At 36.5% G+C, this 18733-nt stretch overlaps 1 protein-coding gene across 4 annotated transcripts in view; it reads left to right on the top strand.

Moving 5' to 3' along the window:
* DIAPH3 (diaphanous related formin 3) overlaps positions 1 to 18733 on the top strand; it is a gene marked incomplete at both ends in the record, with an annotated part of 500946 nt that overhangs the window by 129791 nt on the left and 352422 nt on the right. For all 4 annotated transcript variants that reach the window (XM_080719970.1, XM_080719969.1, XM_080719968.1 and 1 more), the window contains 4 exons: positions 1145 to 1219; positions 1304 to 1373; positions 4502 to 4638; positions 6637 to 6742. In XM_080719970.1, coding sequence (XP_080576096.1) covers positions 1145 to 1219; positions 1304 to 1373; positions 4502 to 4638; positions 6637 to 6742 — 388 coding nt within the window. The remainder of the gene's footprint in view (positions 1 to 1144; positions 1220 to 1303; positions 1374 to 4501; positions 4639 to 6636; positions 6743 to 18733) is intronic.

Raw genomic sequence — 18733 nt, 5'->3', positions numbered from 1 at the left:
TCCTACCACCATTTACTGAAAAGACTTTCTTCACCGTTTCTCAGCACCTTTGTCAAAAATTAGTTGTCGACTTGTGGCTTTACTTGTAGGCTCTACTACTGTTTCATTGATTTATGTGTCAGTTTTTATGTCAATATTCTGTTTTGATTACAACTTTTGCTTTTGTTTCTTTGGAAATGTTGTACCCTAAGTAGGAAAATAGTAATTTTATGGTATGTGGCATAAACTTGCTTTGATTCTTCATGAGGTCTTATTTTCCTATAAAATTTTGTTTCTAACATCTTATTTAGGTTTTAGATGTGCACATAATGATACATATACAAAAACATACTAAGAAATATACACACAAAACCTAATTTTCCTTACTCTCTACCTTTTAAGAGGCAGGTCATTACCATTATATTTTTGACAATCACCACTATAAAAGGTATTTATTTCTAGTTTTTCTATAATCAAAGTGAGCTGCTGTCTAGTAATAATTATGCCCTACATACTTGAACATAATGATTGGATTAGTGGTTTTATAGAACTGGTGTTATATGGTCAGAATTGAAATACTCATTTAAAACATTTTTAAGCAACTGAAATTGGAAACTTTATAAATTCTTAATATTTATAAAGATTCATTATAGTATTTTGTGAAACAATTCAATTTCAGGCCTTTTTATTATGTTAATTTTTGTCAGTAATCTTCATTATATCAATCTGTATCTTCCCTGCATAGATCTTCAATCATTTGTAAAATTTCTGCTCTTTGGAATAGTTCAAGGTGAGGTTTATCCAGCATTGTGCTGGCATGTTTTATAGCTAGATTCAGGTGGATGGGTGGGTGAAACTTTGTTTTTTTTGCCAAGTTTTTGTGATGTGAATTCTATCACGCTGGATTAGAGCTCCCAATCTGATGGAACTGAGATGCAGCGTAGGTGAAATGGGCTCAGCCTGCTCTCAAGTCTGTGGAAGCTAAGCAGATCACACCATTGGCTTCTCCCAGCTTTCTCTCTTCTAAGATGGTAAATTACATATGATCTTGTGTTCAGTGTTGTTTTTACACTATAGTTATGATAGTATAGAGTGTAAAAACACTTGCCAGGATGTATCATTATCCAAATTAAAATAATGAATGCGCCCCTCCATTGTTTTTCAGTTGGGTTGAAAGCTTTGGACATGAGGGTCTTGGATTATTACTAGACATTTTGGAAAAATTGACTAGTGGAAAAATGTAAGTATTGCTTATAATTTCCATTGAGCTACATCTATATATCCACTTATAATTTCAACACTGATAACTTTTATGTTACTATAGACAAGAAAAAGTTGTAAAGAAGAATCAGCACAAAGTCATACAGTGTCTGAAGGCCTTAATGAACACACAGGTATGTATGTCACTAATTATTAACAATTCTTACATGAATTAGTTTGTAATTTAAAACTTGTTTTAAAGGGATATTTTTCTTTGTGTTTCTCAGAATAAAATGGGAAAAATATTGAATGGAATTCTAGTTTTTTATTAAACCAGCTGTCCTCCAATTGGAAAAACAAATTTGAATGGACGTATTTGTGCTCAAGTCCTCAAGTATATATAAGTTCTTTCTCCTCCTTTTCTCCTCCTTTTCTCCTCCTTCCCCCCCCCTTTTCTCTCCCTCTGTTAATTTTCAAAAGTACAGCATGAGCCAGCTTTAAAGTAATGTATGATTATTAAAACTTAAGATGAACTTTAGTCTGTGATAATATTTACTACCAGAGATTCAAGTTGAAAAGACTTAGCACTTATATTCTAGGAATTTAGATTTTACTATACAGTTAATGTAAACATGTATGTGCAGGTACCAAAAATGGAGCAGTCTTGATTAATAAAAATTGGTAAAATTGATATAAGTATAATATGGAGCATCTGTAATACTTTCATATTTAAAGAGAAGACACTAGAAAGGGGACATTATTTAAGCTTTCAACTAAAGTATTTTTCTGAAAGCATTTTTCTTCTATATACTGTTACCGCTCAAATTAGCATTATCTCTTGCCATTTTCTTAGCTCACACATCTAAGCACATTTATCTCCTGAAGACTGAAGCAGTGCTGAGCAATTTAATTGCTGATGGACCTTGGGGAAAATAGTTTACATATGGTGCTCTGATGATTTTTGTTGTATAGTAAAACTTGGTATATGTTTCTGACTAAATTTACGTATAATATTTTATCTTATTCTTTACAAATAAAGTTTAAAGGTCCACATACTTAGGTGCTAATACTTAAATTTTATGTAGGGAATTAGATTTTTCACTTTATCTAAAATGTTTTTAAGACTTTTTTAAAATTGGTGCACTGCATTCATATATCTTAATGGAGTATAAGATGGTAGAGGCATACATGCACACATCACTCAATTAGTCCTCCCCCAATTCCTACCCAATTCCCTCCCTGATTGCCGGAAATTCCATCTGTTAGGTAATAATAGTACTCACATAGAATGCACATGGAACCTGGTGTTGCTTGTCAGATTACCTGAGTGGGTCTTGAACATTCAGGAAAGAATCATCCTTAGACTGTCAAAATTTGTCACACCTCTCTAAACTATAATAGCCTTCATTAAAAGCACTTTAATTGCTAGCTCAGGTAAGTTGATTTATCACGTAGAATCAATAGCTTTTGTTTTTTTGCTCTATTTTGTAAATAAATGAGAATAATTTTATATGAGTAGGTAGCAGTTCTATGTTTATAGATAAGAAGAAATGGTCATCTGGCCTCATTCATCCTTAAAATGAGCACTACTATACATTTTTACATTACTTCCTGTTAGGAGTCTTGAGATCACAGGATGGTTAAAACCATGGAGGCAGAGAATACTGATCTTGTACCCTTCGTACATGATAGTTTAGAGGAGGAGACTTGTACCACTTTGGAGATCACCATGAGTCATCTTGAGTGGCTGGAGGGGCCACATAACTCTGCTTCAGAAGAGCAGACCCTGACTCCAGGCAGTCAGGTGGACGGAAAGTGAAGGGGGAAAGGCTGGAGACAAGCTTTACTCCATCCTCAGTGTAGTAGGACAGAACCAGCTCTTTGGTACTCAAATCTAAATGGCACTTTATAAGTTGCTGAGAATTCTTGAAATGATTATCAACGTTTCTGGCCCTGTGTCTTGCCTGTTAATTTTCTGATTTCATTTGCCAAACAGCCCAGGGCATTGCAGAAGAGAGCATTCCTTGGCTGGCTTAGCTGTCTCTGTAAACCTGTCCCCATCATTGGGATGATAAATCTTTGCTAAATTTCTTTTGTAGGACCCTTGGCCCATTTGTTTCTACTTTCTCCTTTGCACCTCTGTTCCTTAGTGGTTTCAAATAAATGCAACATTTCAGGACAGTGTAAAGGGTCTTTTATATATGTCACATGTAAGATTAGAAAGTTAAAAGTAGACTTTTATGACAAACATTTGGGTTGAAGCTTTTTATAATTTAGCTTTAGTGCTTATATGTAGTGCTAATTTTGAGTCATTGATGATAGGTTTATAATCAGTGTTAAGGCTTTATCACTTAGCAATCACTGATCAACCGTTTTCTGTTCTTTAGAAGAATACTTTGAAATGCATGATGGGTAAATAATATCTTTTCACTGCTCTGTTCTTCGCATTTTGACATTTCTATAGGTTGTAAGTAGGCTTACAGAAAACACTGTCATCAATATAACTTGTTATCTTCTAAATGGATGTAACATCTGGATGTAACAAGCAAATTTTATCCTTATTCCAGAGCAATCTGTTATTTATGTGTTTACAACTGCATTGTCTTCCTTGATGATAAATATTTTGATTAGAGTACATATGTTCATGATGGCAGTGTGTTCACAGTATCTTCCCATATCGTCTTTCACCTTTACCTGTGTCTGAACTAAGTTTTCCTATCTAAGCCCACACTGTAATATGGTGACAAAATTTCCAGTGCTTAAAAGCACTGGAAATGTGTCAAATATGAATTGAGATGTACTGTAAGTGTAAACTATACCTGGATTTCAAATTCTTAGGAAGAAAAAAGTGAAATATCTCACCAGTAGAATGTTATACACATTAGTGAATTTTATCAGTTTTACTTATTGCTTTAAAAAATGAGACATAATTAGTGTGGTTTCCATTATATTTCTCCTTGGCAGTGTTTGCGTGTTTACTTGTGTTTGCAGCTCTTATTTTGTTTTTTTACCAACCTTCTTTCCCAAGAAAATTGCTTATAGCTGCAGAGTCGGCTTCAATTTTTTTTTTTTTTTTGGTATGTTCCTGTTGGAAAAATTCCATATTACTTGTTGGCTCTCGATATTTGGTAGAACTTCGTAGTTTTTGACATAAAGCAAATACTTTTATAAATTTTTTTTAGGGTAATATGAAGTCTTTCTATTTTCAGGCTTTGTAAGGTGTATAGATTGTATTATAAGATTTTTTGAGTAACTGTATTTCTGTTAGACTATTTTTTTCAACTAAGTGCTAACATTTACTCTTATTTTCAAAACATTATAGTATGGCTTAGAAAGAATTATGAGTGAAGAGAGGAGTCTTTCCTTATTGGCCAAAGCCATGGATCCCAAGCACCCCAGCATGATGACAGATATTGTTAAACTCCTTTCTGCTGTGTGCATCGTGGGCGAGGAAAGCATGTGAGTTTTCTCTACTTTATGCTTTAGCTATACAGAAATTTTAAAAAGTTGGACTCATTCAATGTTTTCTGTTCTATATAAAGTTTAAATGTATGTTGAATTATATTTCAGCAGTTGATTTAGATTCCTATTGACCTAATAGACGTGTTTGAGTTATCATTCTCTTAATTGATATTAATTATGGCTAAAATGTTTCTTTGAAAAACTTCATATTTTAAAAACTGTTTTGTACTCAAATTCCAAATAAAAATTGTATGTGCAGAATAAAAAATATATCTATGGGTTCTGCCTATTTGAATTTTTTCCAGATAGTACTAGACTGAAGAAAAATTAATATTTAAAAACTTTACATGTAAGGCAGATTGAGAAAGATATATATGTAACAGTACTTCATTGGTTGAGGGTATAATGTCTTTGATCATGAAGTACGTTCTCAAGCTTTAAAGTTATTAACTATATTTGTTTGGGCTACAACTAAAAGGTCATTATGCATATTAAAGATAATTGTATAAAACTTATTTAAAGAAAATTGGTGTTCTAATTATAAGGAAACATTTAAAATGCCTTCTACAAAAAGTAAAAAAATGTGTTAATTGAAAACCCAAAAGAATTGTCCAACCTTCTTATATTTCTCATATAAGAAGGGGCAGATCCTATAAACGGTACCTCGTGTATTCACTTGAAAATCAGCCCTGTGGAATTGGAGCCCATGGGATTAAGTCTACTCAGTTGAGTCCTACTTGGAAATTTAGAGGCACCACTCGCCTGGCTCTGTCCCCAGTATGTGCCTATAGTGTGTATCTCAGAAGAGGCTTAACTAAACCCAGCTGCAGTCCCAGGCCTAGAAAGCCAGACATCAGTACTTTGCTTCCCAATTTAAAGACTGTATAAATTGTGCAAATCTGAGTCGATATCTATTGTGTATGTACATGTTGATACAGATGATACTTAAATTTTCCCCTTTGTCTTTTTCTTTCCCCCTCATCCTTTCCTTATTACCTCCCTACTTCTTTCTCTCTTCTTCCTTTTTCTATCTTTTTTTCCTTCCATTCCTTTGCCCTCTCCTTGTTCCTTCTCTCTTCCTTTCTTCATTTTTCTCCCATCTTTTTCTTTCTCTTCCCTACTTACTATTTCTTGTCTTCAGAGTGGAGGTCAAGATAACGTTTACGACTCCATGCCTTCATCCACAAATTGAGCATCATCTATAGTAGCTAGTCACACAGTTCTTTAAAAGAGGAGGGAATAGAGGCTTTGAATAATTATATTTTACATTTTAATATACCTTACTGCTACATAATTTTGACCATCTTTGTCACTTACTTGAAAGGTAAGAGAGCGTATTGGTTAGAAGAATTTTAATGGTAACTGAACAGGCTGTGTGTTTCAGATCCCCGCCCTAACATTTAGCAGGTGCAAGCCCTTTAACAGGTTGCTTAGCCTTTTTCAGCTTTACTTTCCTAATCTGTGTTATGGATTAATAATGGTACCCAATTGATACATTTATAAGGTATACTAAAATTCATGGTAGACTGACTTTAGGTAATATGCTGTATATTTCAAAAAACCTACAAAAAGATTTTGAATGTTTTCATCATAAAGTAATGAGACGTTTGACAAGATATGCATTCTCTGATTTAAACATTATATAATGTATACATGTGTTGAAATGTCGCATGACATCCTACAAATATATATATATATTTTATGTATCAAATAAAATGAATTAATACTTATAATGTGCTTTAAATAGTGCTTGACAAATAGTAAGCTTTATATAAATGCTTGGTAAATGTCCTTACAGGGCATTGTTGAGAATGAGTGGATTAAAACTTACATGCTTAAAGTGGTTGTTGTTTGATATGCATTCAGTAAGCCATTTCTAAAATGTTATTGGTTGCCTAGCATACAGACTCCTTTAGCAGGATGAAGCATTTGTTTTTTGGCATTTGTGTTATTTACTATTTGCAATTTAATTAATAGCTTCCAAATTTCCAATAGCCTTGAAGAAGTTTTAGAAGCTTTGACTTCAGCTGGAGAAGAAAGAAGAATTGATAGATTTTCTTCTATTGTGGAAGGCCTTCGGCATAATTCAGTTCAACTGCAAGTAGGTTTCATGTGTATAAAATGTTTAAGTGACGTATCGTGTATGTTTTGTAATTGTTTTATGGCAGGCTTATGTGTAACTACCATATAACGAAACTCTGTGTACTATATAATCTTTTACAGCATTACTATTTTTTTAAACAGGAAGTTTAATTAAACAGAATACTTAATTTGAAGGGAAAACTATCCAGGACTTTTTTTTTTTCAACAGAGTAATTTATCCCTGCTGAAAAATACATTATTCTACATGTAGCATCTATGTGTAAAAAAGTTATAAAGTTGTCCTTGGTTTTATACTAATAAATGGAAAATATTAAAGTTCTCCAATCAAATAAGGTATACAAGGATTTTTATATCTTTGTCATTGTAAAACAGTGACTGAAATAACTCATCTTTGTTATAATAAGAGCAGAGTGAGCATTCCACCAATGGAGAAAGAATATTTTTGAACAACCAGTATTTTTTCTCGTACATCTGCATTTGATGTTAAGACAAATCATTGGCCATTTATTTTAAAAAACAATATGCTTGTGTACACACATCAGTTATTTTATGTACAATAAGAGGAGGGGGAAAGGAAAAATAAACAGAAAACTATATTGTAGTCAGGGTGTGGTGGAACCAAAGCAGTTTTCTAATTGAGAGCGTATAGGTGTATATTTCAGCACCATTTGCCACATAATATTCCGTAGTGTGGATATGGTACACAAGATGTCATCCATTTTGTGTGTCAGTTGTCAATTGACAAATATTTGGGTCATTTCCATGTGTTTGGCAGTTATGAATAATGCTGTTTTGAACATTTGCGGAAATGACTTTTTAACTACTTATTTGCTTTATTTGGTATTGAGCATATTGGAGGGGCCGTGGGGGTTGCTAGCAGGGGCATTGTCTTTTGATAGCTGTAGAAATCATGTATTCGGTTCTTGAGAAACTTTGCAAATTATAAGTGACTGATTATATTTGAAGCTAACTGGCTTTTCGAAAAGTAATTTGCTTAGTTGTAAGCAGTTGTATTTTGCTCATGATACTGTAATTTTTTCATGTCCCATACTAAAATATACTGTGTGTGTGTGTGTGTGTGTGTGTGTGTGTGTGTGTGTGTGTGTGTACTGGGGTTCCTGGAAACCATTCTACCTCTGGGCTACACTCCCAGACCCATTTTATACTTTTTTAAAATTTGGAAACAGGGTCTCTTAAGCCAGCACGGCTGGCTTCGAACCTGTGCGATCCTCCTGTCTCCGCCTCCCAAACATGGGGATTACAAGCGTGCACCACCACGCCCGGCTTTAAGATGTAATTCTTGATAGAGTTCTTAAAGCTTATTTTGCAATAATAAGTGAGAGTTCATGTTAGCATCATTTAAATTTACTTTCATTTTTCTGATGTGTTCAGGTTTAACTTCTATGCTGTTGATGAAGACTGGACAATGGGTGGATGTTTTAAGTTTGTGTCATCTTTGTTTGGTCTTTTTTGTGATAGGCTTTTATTCTTTGAAGCCTTCTCATTGCTATTAAGCCTCTTGTATGAAATAGCTAGCAGATAGCCAACTTAAGAGTAAAAGGTACCATTTTCCAGAAAAGCTAGTTTGGGCCCCCTTAAAAAATTACCTTTTCTGGGGATTACTGATAATGCATTTTCTATTTTCTTTAAAATTATCAAGTAATTCTTTAGCAACATTTAAAAAAATTTTTAGGTGTTTCTGAATTTTCCACAAGTACAGTATATTTTAGAATTAGCTATCAGTTTTCCAATAAAGCTATTGCTCTAAGTGCCCATTTTATTCCATTAGCTATCTAATTTGCATTTATTAAAATGTACTAGTCTGGGTGATACTAGCAAATCATCAGATTACAAATAAAACTTGTTTGCTGAAGAAAATAGAAACCAATTGTTTGCATTTAAATTGGAGAGAATAGGAGATAGTAAAATAAAGAACATTGAGGGTTTTTATTGCAAAGTATATTTGTAACAAAATAGTTTTTAAAGGAAATAGCTATCTTCTCATAGTCTGATACTAACAAAAATAATTTGACTGCCTATGATTATGATAGAATTGAGCATATTTCTCCCACTTGGTATAGTATAGCAAGAAAATGAAAAACTGCACACCTGAAATAATTTAAAGTTATTCTCAGTCCTTAGAGAGTCTTATTTTCAGAAAAGAAAGTATAAATATAAATATCGGACATAAAATAAGTATACATTGGTTTCTTTTCTCAAATATGTCAGGGATTTTCAGCTGCAAGCAACCTAATCCATTCTAGGTCATTAAAGCAGAAAATGGTATTGAGTACCTTACAGGATTTCTGCAAGGCCCAGGGAACCATGTGTGGATAATGGATAGCCAGACGTAATGCAGAGGAAGAAATGCCGCAGCACACCGAGCCGTGTTCTGGTAGAAAGACCACTCCAAACAGTGCTCTGGCCGCACCTGAGGCACTAGGGACAGGCCAACCTTTTGGCACAGCTGTCTCAGAAAATTAAATCGTCCTTCACGGGGTTCAGTCTTATGTGTGTGACTGTCCCTTTGTCTTGGCCAGCTCTGCCTTAGAACACAGCTGGAGTAAGTGTAGGTTACCCAATCTCCAGTTGTTGCCACTTTAATTATTTTTCTTTTTCTTTCTGTGTACATCTTATCTCTTATGAGAGCCATGTTTTATTAGGCATCATGCATTATCTAGATGCCAGTTTGTGGAAACTTACTGAATGGAGTGTGTGTGTGTGTGTGTGTGTTTGTGTGTGTGTGTGTGTGTTCGTTCTATATGGTGCTGGGGACTGAATCCAGAGGCCTATCTCCAAACTATGCCCTCAACCCTTTTAATTTTTTTGTTCTGAAAACAAGGTCTTGCTAAGTTGCTGAGGCTCACTACAAGTGCTGAGGCTGTCCTCTAATTTGCGATCCTTCTTTTTCTTAGTCTCAAATACCTGGATTACAGGTGTGCACCAGCAGACCCAGCTTGTAATACATTTTTCTCAGGAAAGGAATTAAACTGTGGGAATCTTAGGGTTTTGGGATGTACATTTGGCTTTCTCCTTGTATATGTCCTGAAGCTTGTAGCATGTTGTACCTTTTTTCCCCCTCCACCATAGCTTCTCCCTGACCCAGTCCCCTTGGACCTGTGGTTGGGAGTGTCAAGATCATCAAGGTCCTGAGGGTTCTTAACCCTGGTACATTAGCCTCTCAGTTTGCCATGGTTTTATGGGTGATGTCAGCAGACATGACCTCCTAAGGCAAAAATAAAAAAGGACTTATTGACCACAGCAATAGTGACAGCCAAGGTAATTAGCCTTATATCATCAGACCCATGATGTCACTCTAGCATGCTGTGAAGAAGGCAGTTACAATAGGGTTTTTAAGGAGTAATCCTTGACGTTAGGAAATGAAATCTGTCTATCCTGGGCAGCAGTTACTCTCACTGATCTGGTATAGGCGCTCATGAAATCTGTTCAGTTTACCTCATGGAGTATTTAGTGAAGGCTCCTGGTAAACAGGATGAGGCCATGCCTTGCAGGCCTTGATAACACACATGGAACAAATCCTGTAAATCAAAAGACCAGAGTCAACCTTAGAATACCAGTTTTGGCTTTCTCCTTAAAATGTTTAATTGATCTTTCCCTTTGGCTGGGGATATTATTCAAACAGATATGTTAGTGATTGTGCAAACTTTCCCTTTTTCAGCAAGGAGGAATTTCATCTATAACAAGTCTGGCCAGCAATTGAAGCTGGCCTGAGTCCTGTACAGGGCTAAAGTAGTATCATTGATCTGCCCAGCTAAAATCAGGAGCATATTTTAAGAGCATCTTTTCTAGTTGTGTCCCTCTCATTGTGGGAATGACTTCCTGTAGGGTGCACACAAGGAGTCATTTTTCTTTCCAGAAAGTTCCCCAGAGTAACTCAAGGGTAGCTTGAGTTTTGTGTGATCTCCAATGTGGCCTCAGTGCTGTCCGATATTCTAGTAGTGTTTTACTAAGCACCTGAACATCTGTTATGACCATCTATACTGTGTAAGTTACAGTGTTTTTGAAGAGTGACTAGTTAATGCTGGTCTTCCATGTGAGATGTATAGTCTTGAAAGTGTATGCCGTACTCTTGGCAAAGAAAATATTTATTGTTGTTGGGACCCCTCATTTGGGACTTTGAAAGGGCCACAGGGAGACGAGGCTTACAGCATGGCCTTCCAGCTGGCTGATAACCTTTTTGATTGTTAGTTGAGGAAATAATTGAGTCTACTCTTTCCTTTTGGAATGTCAATTTGACCACAGTCGAACCTATTCTTCTTGGCTGGATGTTCACCCACCCCACAAAAAGACTAATCTATGGTTAAGGGGGTTGGGATGGGGCAGATATCCAGAGATAAGATGTTTAGCATGAGAGGAACAGGAACTGTAGATCACTTCTGCTATTCTGGCAGACTTGTTAGTAAAGTTACAGTTAAATGGTCAGAGCCTTCTGCAGGAAGACAGGTTGGGCTGTAGGAGAGGAACTTTGAGCATGTAGTAGCTGAACCTTTTACAATGAATTTTAAGCTCTGCCTATTCTTTGGCAAAGGGTGACATTATCTTCTCTATACAGGACCAGGAGCTTGCCTGCCTTTTGCTTCAGAGGGAGAATACTTTCTTTGTCTTCTGAGGTCATTTGCTCCATAAATATCTAATACAAAATGCTTTTTTTTTTTTTTTGTGGTACTGGGGTTCCTGGAAGCCCTTCTACTTCTGGACTACACTCCCAGACCTATTTTTACATTTTTATTTGGAAACAGGGTCTCCTAAGCCAGCGCGCGTGGCTGGCTTCGAACCTGCGCGATCCTCCTGTCTCAGCCTCCCAAGCGCGGGGATTACAAGCGTGCCACTACCATGATGCATGTAGAAATGGGAGGGACCCAGGGAGAATTATCTTGAGACGGAACACACCATCTTCTTTCCTTGAGTTGCTTTCTTCATTACTTCTCTTTCAGTCGGTCCTCCTAGTCCTATTCCTGAATATTCATTGTACTTTGGATGAAGATTGAATAGAATGAAACACCCATTAATACTGGTTCATGTGGTATGAGACCATTTTCTCTCCATTAGTTTTTTCTTTTCTTTCTTTGTGGTACTGGGAATGGAACCCAGGGGCATTGCACCTATGAGCTACACCCCCTGTTTTATTTTTTTAGTCTTTTTATTTTTTTGAAATAGAGTCTCACTGAGTTGCCAAGGGCCTCCCTAAGTAGCTGAGGCTGACTGTGAACCGAGATCCTCCGGTCTCTGCCTCCCAATGCTGGACTTGCAAGTGCGTGCCACCACACCTGGCAGCTTCCATTAGTTATTGACTAAAAGAAAAACACATTTTCCAATCTAAAGAGGAATAGAAGAAGTAGTTCTATCAGAGAGTAAAATGAATATAGGATAAGGTAGATGAGGTTGTTTCTCAGAAGGCCAAATCCTTTGCCAGATTTAATTGTGAATATGCAGCATCTTTAGTTTTTCTGAGCTTGTTTACTTAAGATATACTGAAGTTCTGTTATTTAACTGGCTCCATGTTCCTAAAAACTGTGCTTTTTAGATCATGATGTTTAGTTGGCTTTACTTTTTTTTTTTTTTTTTGGTGGTACTGGGGTTCCTGGAAGCCCTTCTACCTCCGGGCTACACTCCCAGACCTATTTTTTATTTTTGGAAACAGGGTCTCTTAAGCCAGCGCGGCTGACTTCGAACCTGCGCGATCCTCCTGTCTCCGCCTCCCAAGTGCGGGGATTACAAGCGTGCGCCACCACGCCCGGCTAGTTGGCTTTACTTTTCATGATGATTAACTGGGCCATGCTTTTCTGGAGCTCTTGTCATATTTTGTAGTAACTCACATCTTGGAATTTATTCTTGTTGAAATACATCGCCATTATTCTCAATTTTTTCATTGTCACGAAATAGATGTAACAAAATTGTCCATTTGAACCATTTTCAGCATACATTTTAGTGGAATTAAGTACATGCACATTTTTGTGCAGTCATATCTTTAGCATTCTTAAGCTAAAATATTAATATAATCATGGACAGGATGGTAGGTAGATAGTTGATATCTTTATCCAGAATCTCTATGGTAGATATTTCTCTACTCTGGAATATATTTTTCAAAAGCAAAAGCCAGGAATACGATCAAAATCTTTAGTGTCTCTGGAACTTTTACGAGAAGAAAATTCTTCTTCAAACTTATTCAGATGTCTAGTATGCACACATGTCTCTTCATAACATATGAAAATACAGTGAATAAGAAAAATTGATAGCATGCTGTTGCTTTTTTTGTTTTTGTGGGTCTGGGGATGGAACCCTGGGGCATTCGACTTCTGAGTACACCCCCTGCCATGTTTTTTATTCTTTATTTTGAAACAAGGTCTAAGTTGCAGAGTGCCTCAATAAGGACTTCAGGCTGCCCAGGAAGCACAATCCTCCAATCTGTCTTCTGAATGCTGGGATTACTAGTGTGCACCACCATGCCCAGCTTATTAAATTCTTAAAAATTGGTTGTTTCTCTAATTCACGTGATGTATATTTTATTTTATTTTATTTTATTTTATTTTATTTTATTTTATTTTATTTTATTTATTGTACTGGGGTTCCTGGAAACCCTTCTACCTCCAGGCTACATTCCCAGACCTATTTTATACTTTTTTATTTTTGGAAACAGGGTCTCTTAAGCCAGCGTGGCTGGCTTCGAACCTACATGATCCTCCTGTCTGACTCACGAGTGCAGAAATTATAAGCGTGCACCACCATGCCCGAAAACACATGATGTACTTTAACAAACATATCAATGTCAATCACTAAGCCAACATGAGAAGGAGGGAGGGGGAGAGAATGGGGTGGGAACTGTGTAAGGGCTAATTGGGTGATGTGTGCATGTATGTCTTCACCATCTTGCATCCCATGAAGGTATATGAATACAGTGTACCAATAAAAAAATTAAAAATTGGCTAAGTTTAATTATAATATTTATGAATTATCTGTGTTAAGTCTGGATCCTCTGAAAAGTTGAGAGTTTTAGAATGTATGCAACTATTGGAAACTACTGTGATGGAATCTGGAAAGGAAGGTGAGAAGGAGTGGAAAATTGTCAAACTCTATGGGGATCTGATCTTAGGTGAGGAAGTGGGAAAGATCTGAGGATGTGAGAAGTGTCTAGGGCCACCCTGCAGTTCTAGGAGGGTATGGGAAGACCATCGGGAAATTCTTGAGGAAAATGTCCCACATGTCCCTGAACCAGGCCTGTCCTAGAGGATCTACTGCATTGGTTCAGGCATGAGGCTGAGAGCACGTGAGGAGCGAGGCTTTACTCTGTTGCTGTGACAGGCTTTAGGTGGGGTTTTCTGCAGTCAAAAATGGGGAGTTGTATTCTTAGGGCTGCTGTAAAGGCAATGAAATTCTTTTCTACCTTAAACAAGTCTCTTCAGTTTTGTTTAGTTCAATTACAGAATAGATCTTTAAAATTTGGCTAAATCTCATTTTTCCATGTGTCAGAAAGTAGGAGAAACCAGGATCCTTTAAAACTTAAAAGTCAAGAACATCTTCCCATTATGTAAATAGTTTAAGTTCATTAGAATGTTCAAAGCAGAGAAAGAATTTCCTTGAGTTGTAGTCATTGTACTTTGAAATTTGTTCCGGAACAATGATTAGACAAATTATTAGAAAAAAAAAATCAGTTTAAATGCCTTTCTGAATTTTGCCAAGTGTATTTGCTTGAGTTGACTTTTTTCACCCCTCTCTAACCTATAAATTATTCAAAATCCCCGAAGTTTATTTTATTATATTTTTTATTTTATTTATTTTTTTTTGTAGTATTGAAAGTGGAACCCAGGGGTTTTTCTACCTCTGGGCTATACTCCCAGACCTATTTTATACTTTATTTGGAAACAAGGTTTTACTAAGTTGCTGAGAGCCTCACTCAGTAGCTGAGGCTGGCTTCAAACGGGTGTGATCCTCCTGTCTCAACCTCCCAAGTGTTGGGATTATAAGCGTGCACCACCACAAGTTTTATTTTGTATAAGACCAAATATGTCTTCTAGTAATGAATGGGCATATCTTTATTTACTATTTTTAAATTTACTTTATTTTCTTTATTTACTATTTTTTGGGAAAAGTCTCACTGCCTTTTCCCAAATAACTATTAACTAAAGATTTCAAGTTCAAATTATTCTTAAGTTTAATCAAAAACCAAAGGAAGACTGTTAGTTATGCAGACAGAATTTTTTTAAGGAACATTCTTAGTGTATGCCACAATGATGGGGAAATCTATCTTCCTCTCTGTTTTGGCTACTACCTTTACAGAGGCATGGATCAATAGAATTAATGGGCAAGTATGGATCAAGAAAAATATCAAACCTTAAAACGAATCAGTAAAAAAGAGCCATTATGCTAACAGACATCAAGAGACATTATTAATATCATTATGATTATTTTTTGTGATACTGGGGATTAAACCCTGGGCCATTCTACCTCCAATATACACCCTCAGTGTTGTTTTATTCCTTTTTTTTTTTTTTTTTTGGTGGTACTGGGGGTGGAACCCAGAGGCTTTCTACCTCCGGGCTATACTCCCAGACCTTTTTTATATTTTATTTGGAAACAGGGTCTCACTACGTTGCTGAAAGCCTCACTAAGTAGCTGAGGCTGGCTTCGAACCTGTGCGATGCTCCTGTCTCAGCCTCCTAAGCGCAGGGATTAGAAGCGTGCGCCACCACGCCTGGCAGCGTTGTTTTATTCTAACTTTGCAACAGATTCTCCCTAGGTTGATGAGCGTTTCGCTACTTGCCAAGGCTGACCTCAAACCTATGATCCTCCTGTTTTAGCCTCCCAAGTACTGGGATTACAAGCTCACACCATTATGCAGGACAAAACATTAAAATTCTAATGTGAACTTATCAGCATATGGATTGCATGTAAGAATAAGTTAGTGGTTAACATTATCTAGAATCTAAAGATAACACATATCTTTGCTAATGCTGTGAAATACTGCTAGGAAGATAAGTTTAAAACCAATGTCTCAAAGGTAACTGCAAAATCTTTTAATTAATCCATCAGTTAGTTACCTGGTGACTGTTGTACACTGGGCTATGATAGATAATGAAACTACAGAGTGATATATACCCCTGCCCTTAAGACACTTATATGCAGGAAGTTAAAGCTTCCTATCATTTGATATGCAAGTTTTATACTAGCAGTTTCAACAAAATGCACAGGACAATATAGAAGAAATTAAAGATACCTCAGGGGGAGTGTCTGAATATTTTGGAAAAATCAAGTTTGTTCTGTATGGTGTGACTCACAGCCCCTTGAGGATTGCAGTTCATTTCCCCAAGTGTATGGGGCATAGGCAGTTTTCCAGCTCTGACTTGTTCTCTTACCATATTTATCATTTATAGAATGCTCACTTGGGAATATAAATAAAACTAAAGGACCTTTCATCTGCTGATATATTTTACTGTTTGTGTTTGTCTACATTATGTAGTCTTTAGTTTTTACTCTGAATTAATGCATACATCTAGAATTTAAAAATCTCTAGTTTTTTTATTTGCACTGGAGGCAAACTATTTCTTTGTAAGCATCATTTCCTCATCTTGATAAATGTGAAGTTTGATTGTGCAAAGAGAGATAGATGATTTCTGTTATGGGGTAGGGAAGATGAATAGCAGTCTCAACTGTATCTTCCAGCCTCGGATAATATGTATTTGCAGATTCTGATAGAGTTTTCATTTAGATGTTTTTTTGGTATCTTTTTTAGTCTGGATTTAGCTATTGAAGTTGCTGTGTTTTTATAACGTAGTACAGCTATTATTTTACTTATAAAAAATGTCTACCTACACTCAGGACAAACAAGGAATGAACTTTCTAAAGAATATTTGCTTTTCTGTTCAATAGACTTCCTTTCTTTCCTGCCTTTCCCTCCCTTCCTCCCTTCCTCTTCATTTTATTTTTACCTTATTTTTATTTTTGCAGTACTAGGAACTAAAACTAGAGATACTTTCTACTGAGCTACCGTCCTAGCATTTGTAATTTTTTATTTTAAGATACGGTCTTGTTGAGTTGCCCAGGGTGGCCTCCACATTGAATCCTCTTTCCTCAGCCTCCTGTATTGTTGGGATTGCAGGTGTGCTGTGGTTCATATATGAACCACTGATCCTCATTCATTTATGCTACTGCTTAAATTCTTTCAGCATAATCAGGTAGAAAGCATCTGCTCTGGTGGCCTTTGCAAAGACTGGACAGGCCTTGTAGATGGGCTCAGGCATCACATATGATATGTACCTTGAATTTTGTGCTTAAGATTGTTTGCCCAAAAAAAGGTCAGAAACCAAAGTTTAAAAATGCATAAAGTGTTTACTTTTTGTGCTGAGCCAGAGCAACAGCAGTAAATTGTGTACTAGAGGGAATTTAGGTTATATGTATTCATATTTGAAGAATTCCTCTCATTTATTTTCAAGGTCAGGAAGCTGTCTTGTTGGTTAAATCGTGCAGATAGCGGCAAGTTCCTCACTTTCTGTTAACCTTTCTACTTCTAATTGTTTCCTTTGATCATTGCCTTCTTAAGGTTGCCTTTGTCTGCTTCTATCTCACATACTGTGTATCTTTGTGATTTCTGTTTATAGTTTATCTACTTTATTATCTCCTCTTATGTGTTTACATTCTATTTTATGACACAGCTGACATTTGTGCCTGTGTTTGTAATTACCTTTTGGCTGCTTGCTCTCCTGGTTTTAGGCTCTGTGCGCTCTGCTGGTCTTAGTCCTTATACTTTGTTGCTGCCCTTGAGGAAATCCTCAACTATACTAAATCTTAGAGTGAATGCACATACTTCTAGATAGAAGTTATATTTTTAAAGATATTCTTTCTGCTTAAGTTTTTTTTGAAAATGGGAACACGATTAATAAGAGTATTAGTATTTGTAACAGTATTTGCTTTCCAAACCATTAGAATTGAATCTATGATTTGGAACACCTGGAGCTGTTTACCTAACCCACAATTTGAAACCTGCAATTGAAAAGCCCCAACCAATCCTTTCACCCTTTTGCTCTATGTTCTTTCCCAGTTGATGGCCATTTTGTCTTGCATGCTGTTGCTATAGAAGTGTCTTTTCCCCCTCCCCTCTCCCTTCTTTCTCTTTCCCCCTCCCCTCTTGATCTCCCCTCTCCTTTCTTCCACCCTTCCTCTGCTCTTTCCCTCTCTCTCCTCCTCTTTTTCCTCCTCTCCCCTTCCTTCCCCTATCTTTCCCAGTCTCTCTCTCCTCTCCCTCTCTTCTATTTCTCTCTTCTTCCTGCTCCCTCTGCCCCTTCCTTCCTTCCTTTCTTCCTTCCTTCCTCTTCTCTTCTTCCTCATCCTCTTCTTCCTTCTCCTCTTCCTCCTCTTCTCCTCCTTCTTGTGTTATTGGGATTGAGGATTGAATCCAGGGGAATTCTACTTTTCTACTTCCAGGTTACACAGCCAGACCCCCTTTCTTTGGAAACAGGTTCTCCCTAAGCTGCCGAAAGTCTTCCTGAATTGCTGAGGCTGGTCTTAAATCTCCAATTCACTTGTCTCAGCTACCTGAGTACTTGTATAACAAGTGCGTACCACCACACCTGGATTAGAAGTTTCCTTTTTGAAATAGTTCTTATATGAATTTTCTTAAAAATTGTTTTCATTTTAAACAGAGTGGGTATGTTCAACTGAAGATCTCTAAAACCGGGTCCCCATTTGATTTATTGTCTTTTTCTTTCTCTTCCTTCCTTCCTTCCTTCCTTCCTTTCTTTCTTTCTTTCTTTCTTTCTTTCTTTCTTTCTTTCTTTCTTTCTTTCTTTCTTTCTTTCTTTCTTTCTTTCTTTCTTTCTTTCTTTCTTGTACTGGAAATGAAACCCAGAGGCATTCTACCGCTGAGCTACACCTCCCAGCCCTATATTTTATTCTTTAATTTGAAACAGAGTCTCACTGAGGGTCTCACTTAGTGAGTTGCAGAGGGGCTCACTAAGGAGCTGAGACTGTGAACCGT

The sequence above is a fragment of the Muscardinus avellanarius genome, assembly GCF_963383645.1.
Source record: "Muscardinus avellanarius genome assembly, chromosome: 2".
Taxonomy (NCBI): Eukaryota; Metazoa; Chordata; class Mammalia; order Rodentia; family Gliridae; genus Muscardinus; species Muscardinus avellanarius.
This window is presented reverse-complemented; position numbering and strand designations above follow the sequence as displayed.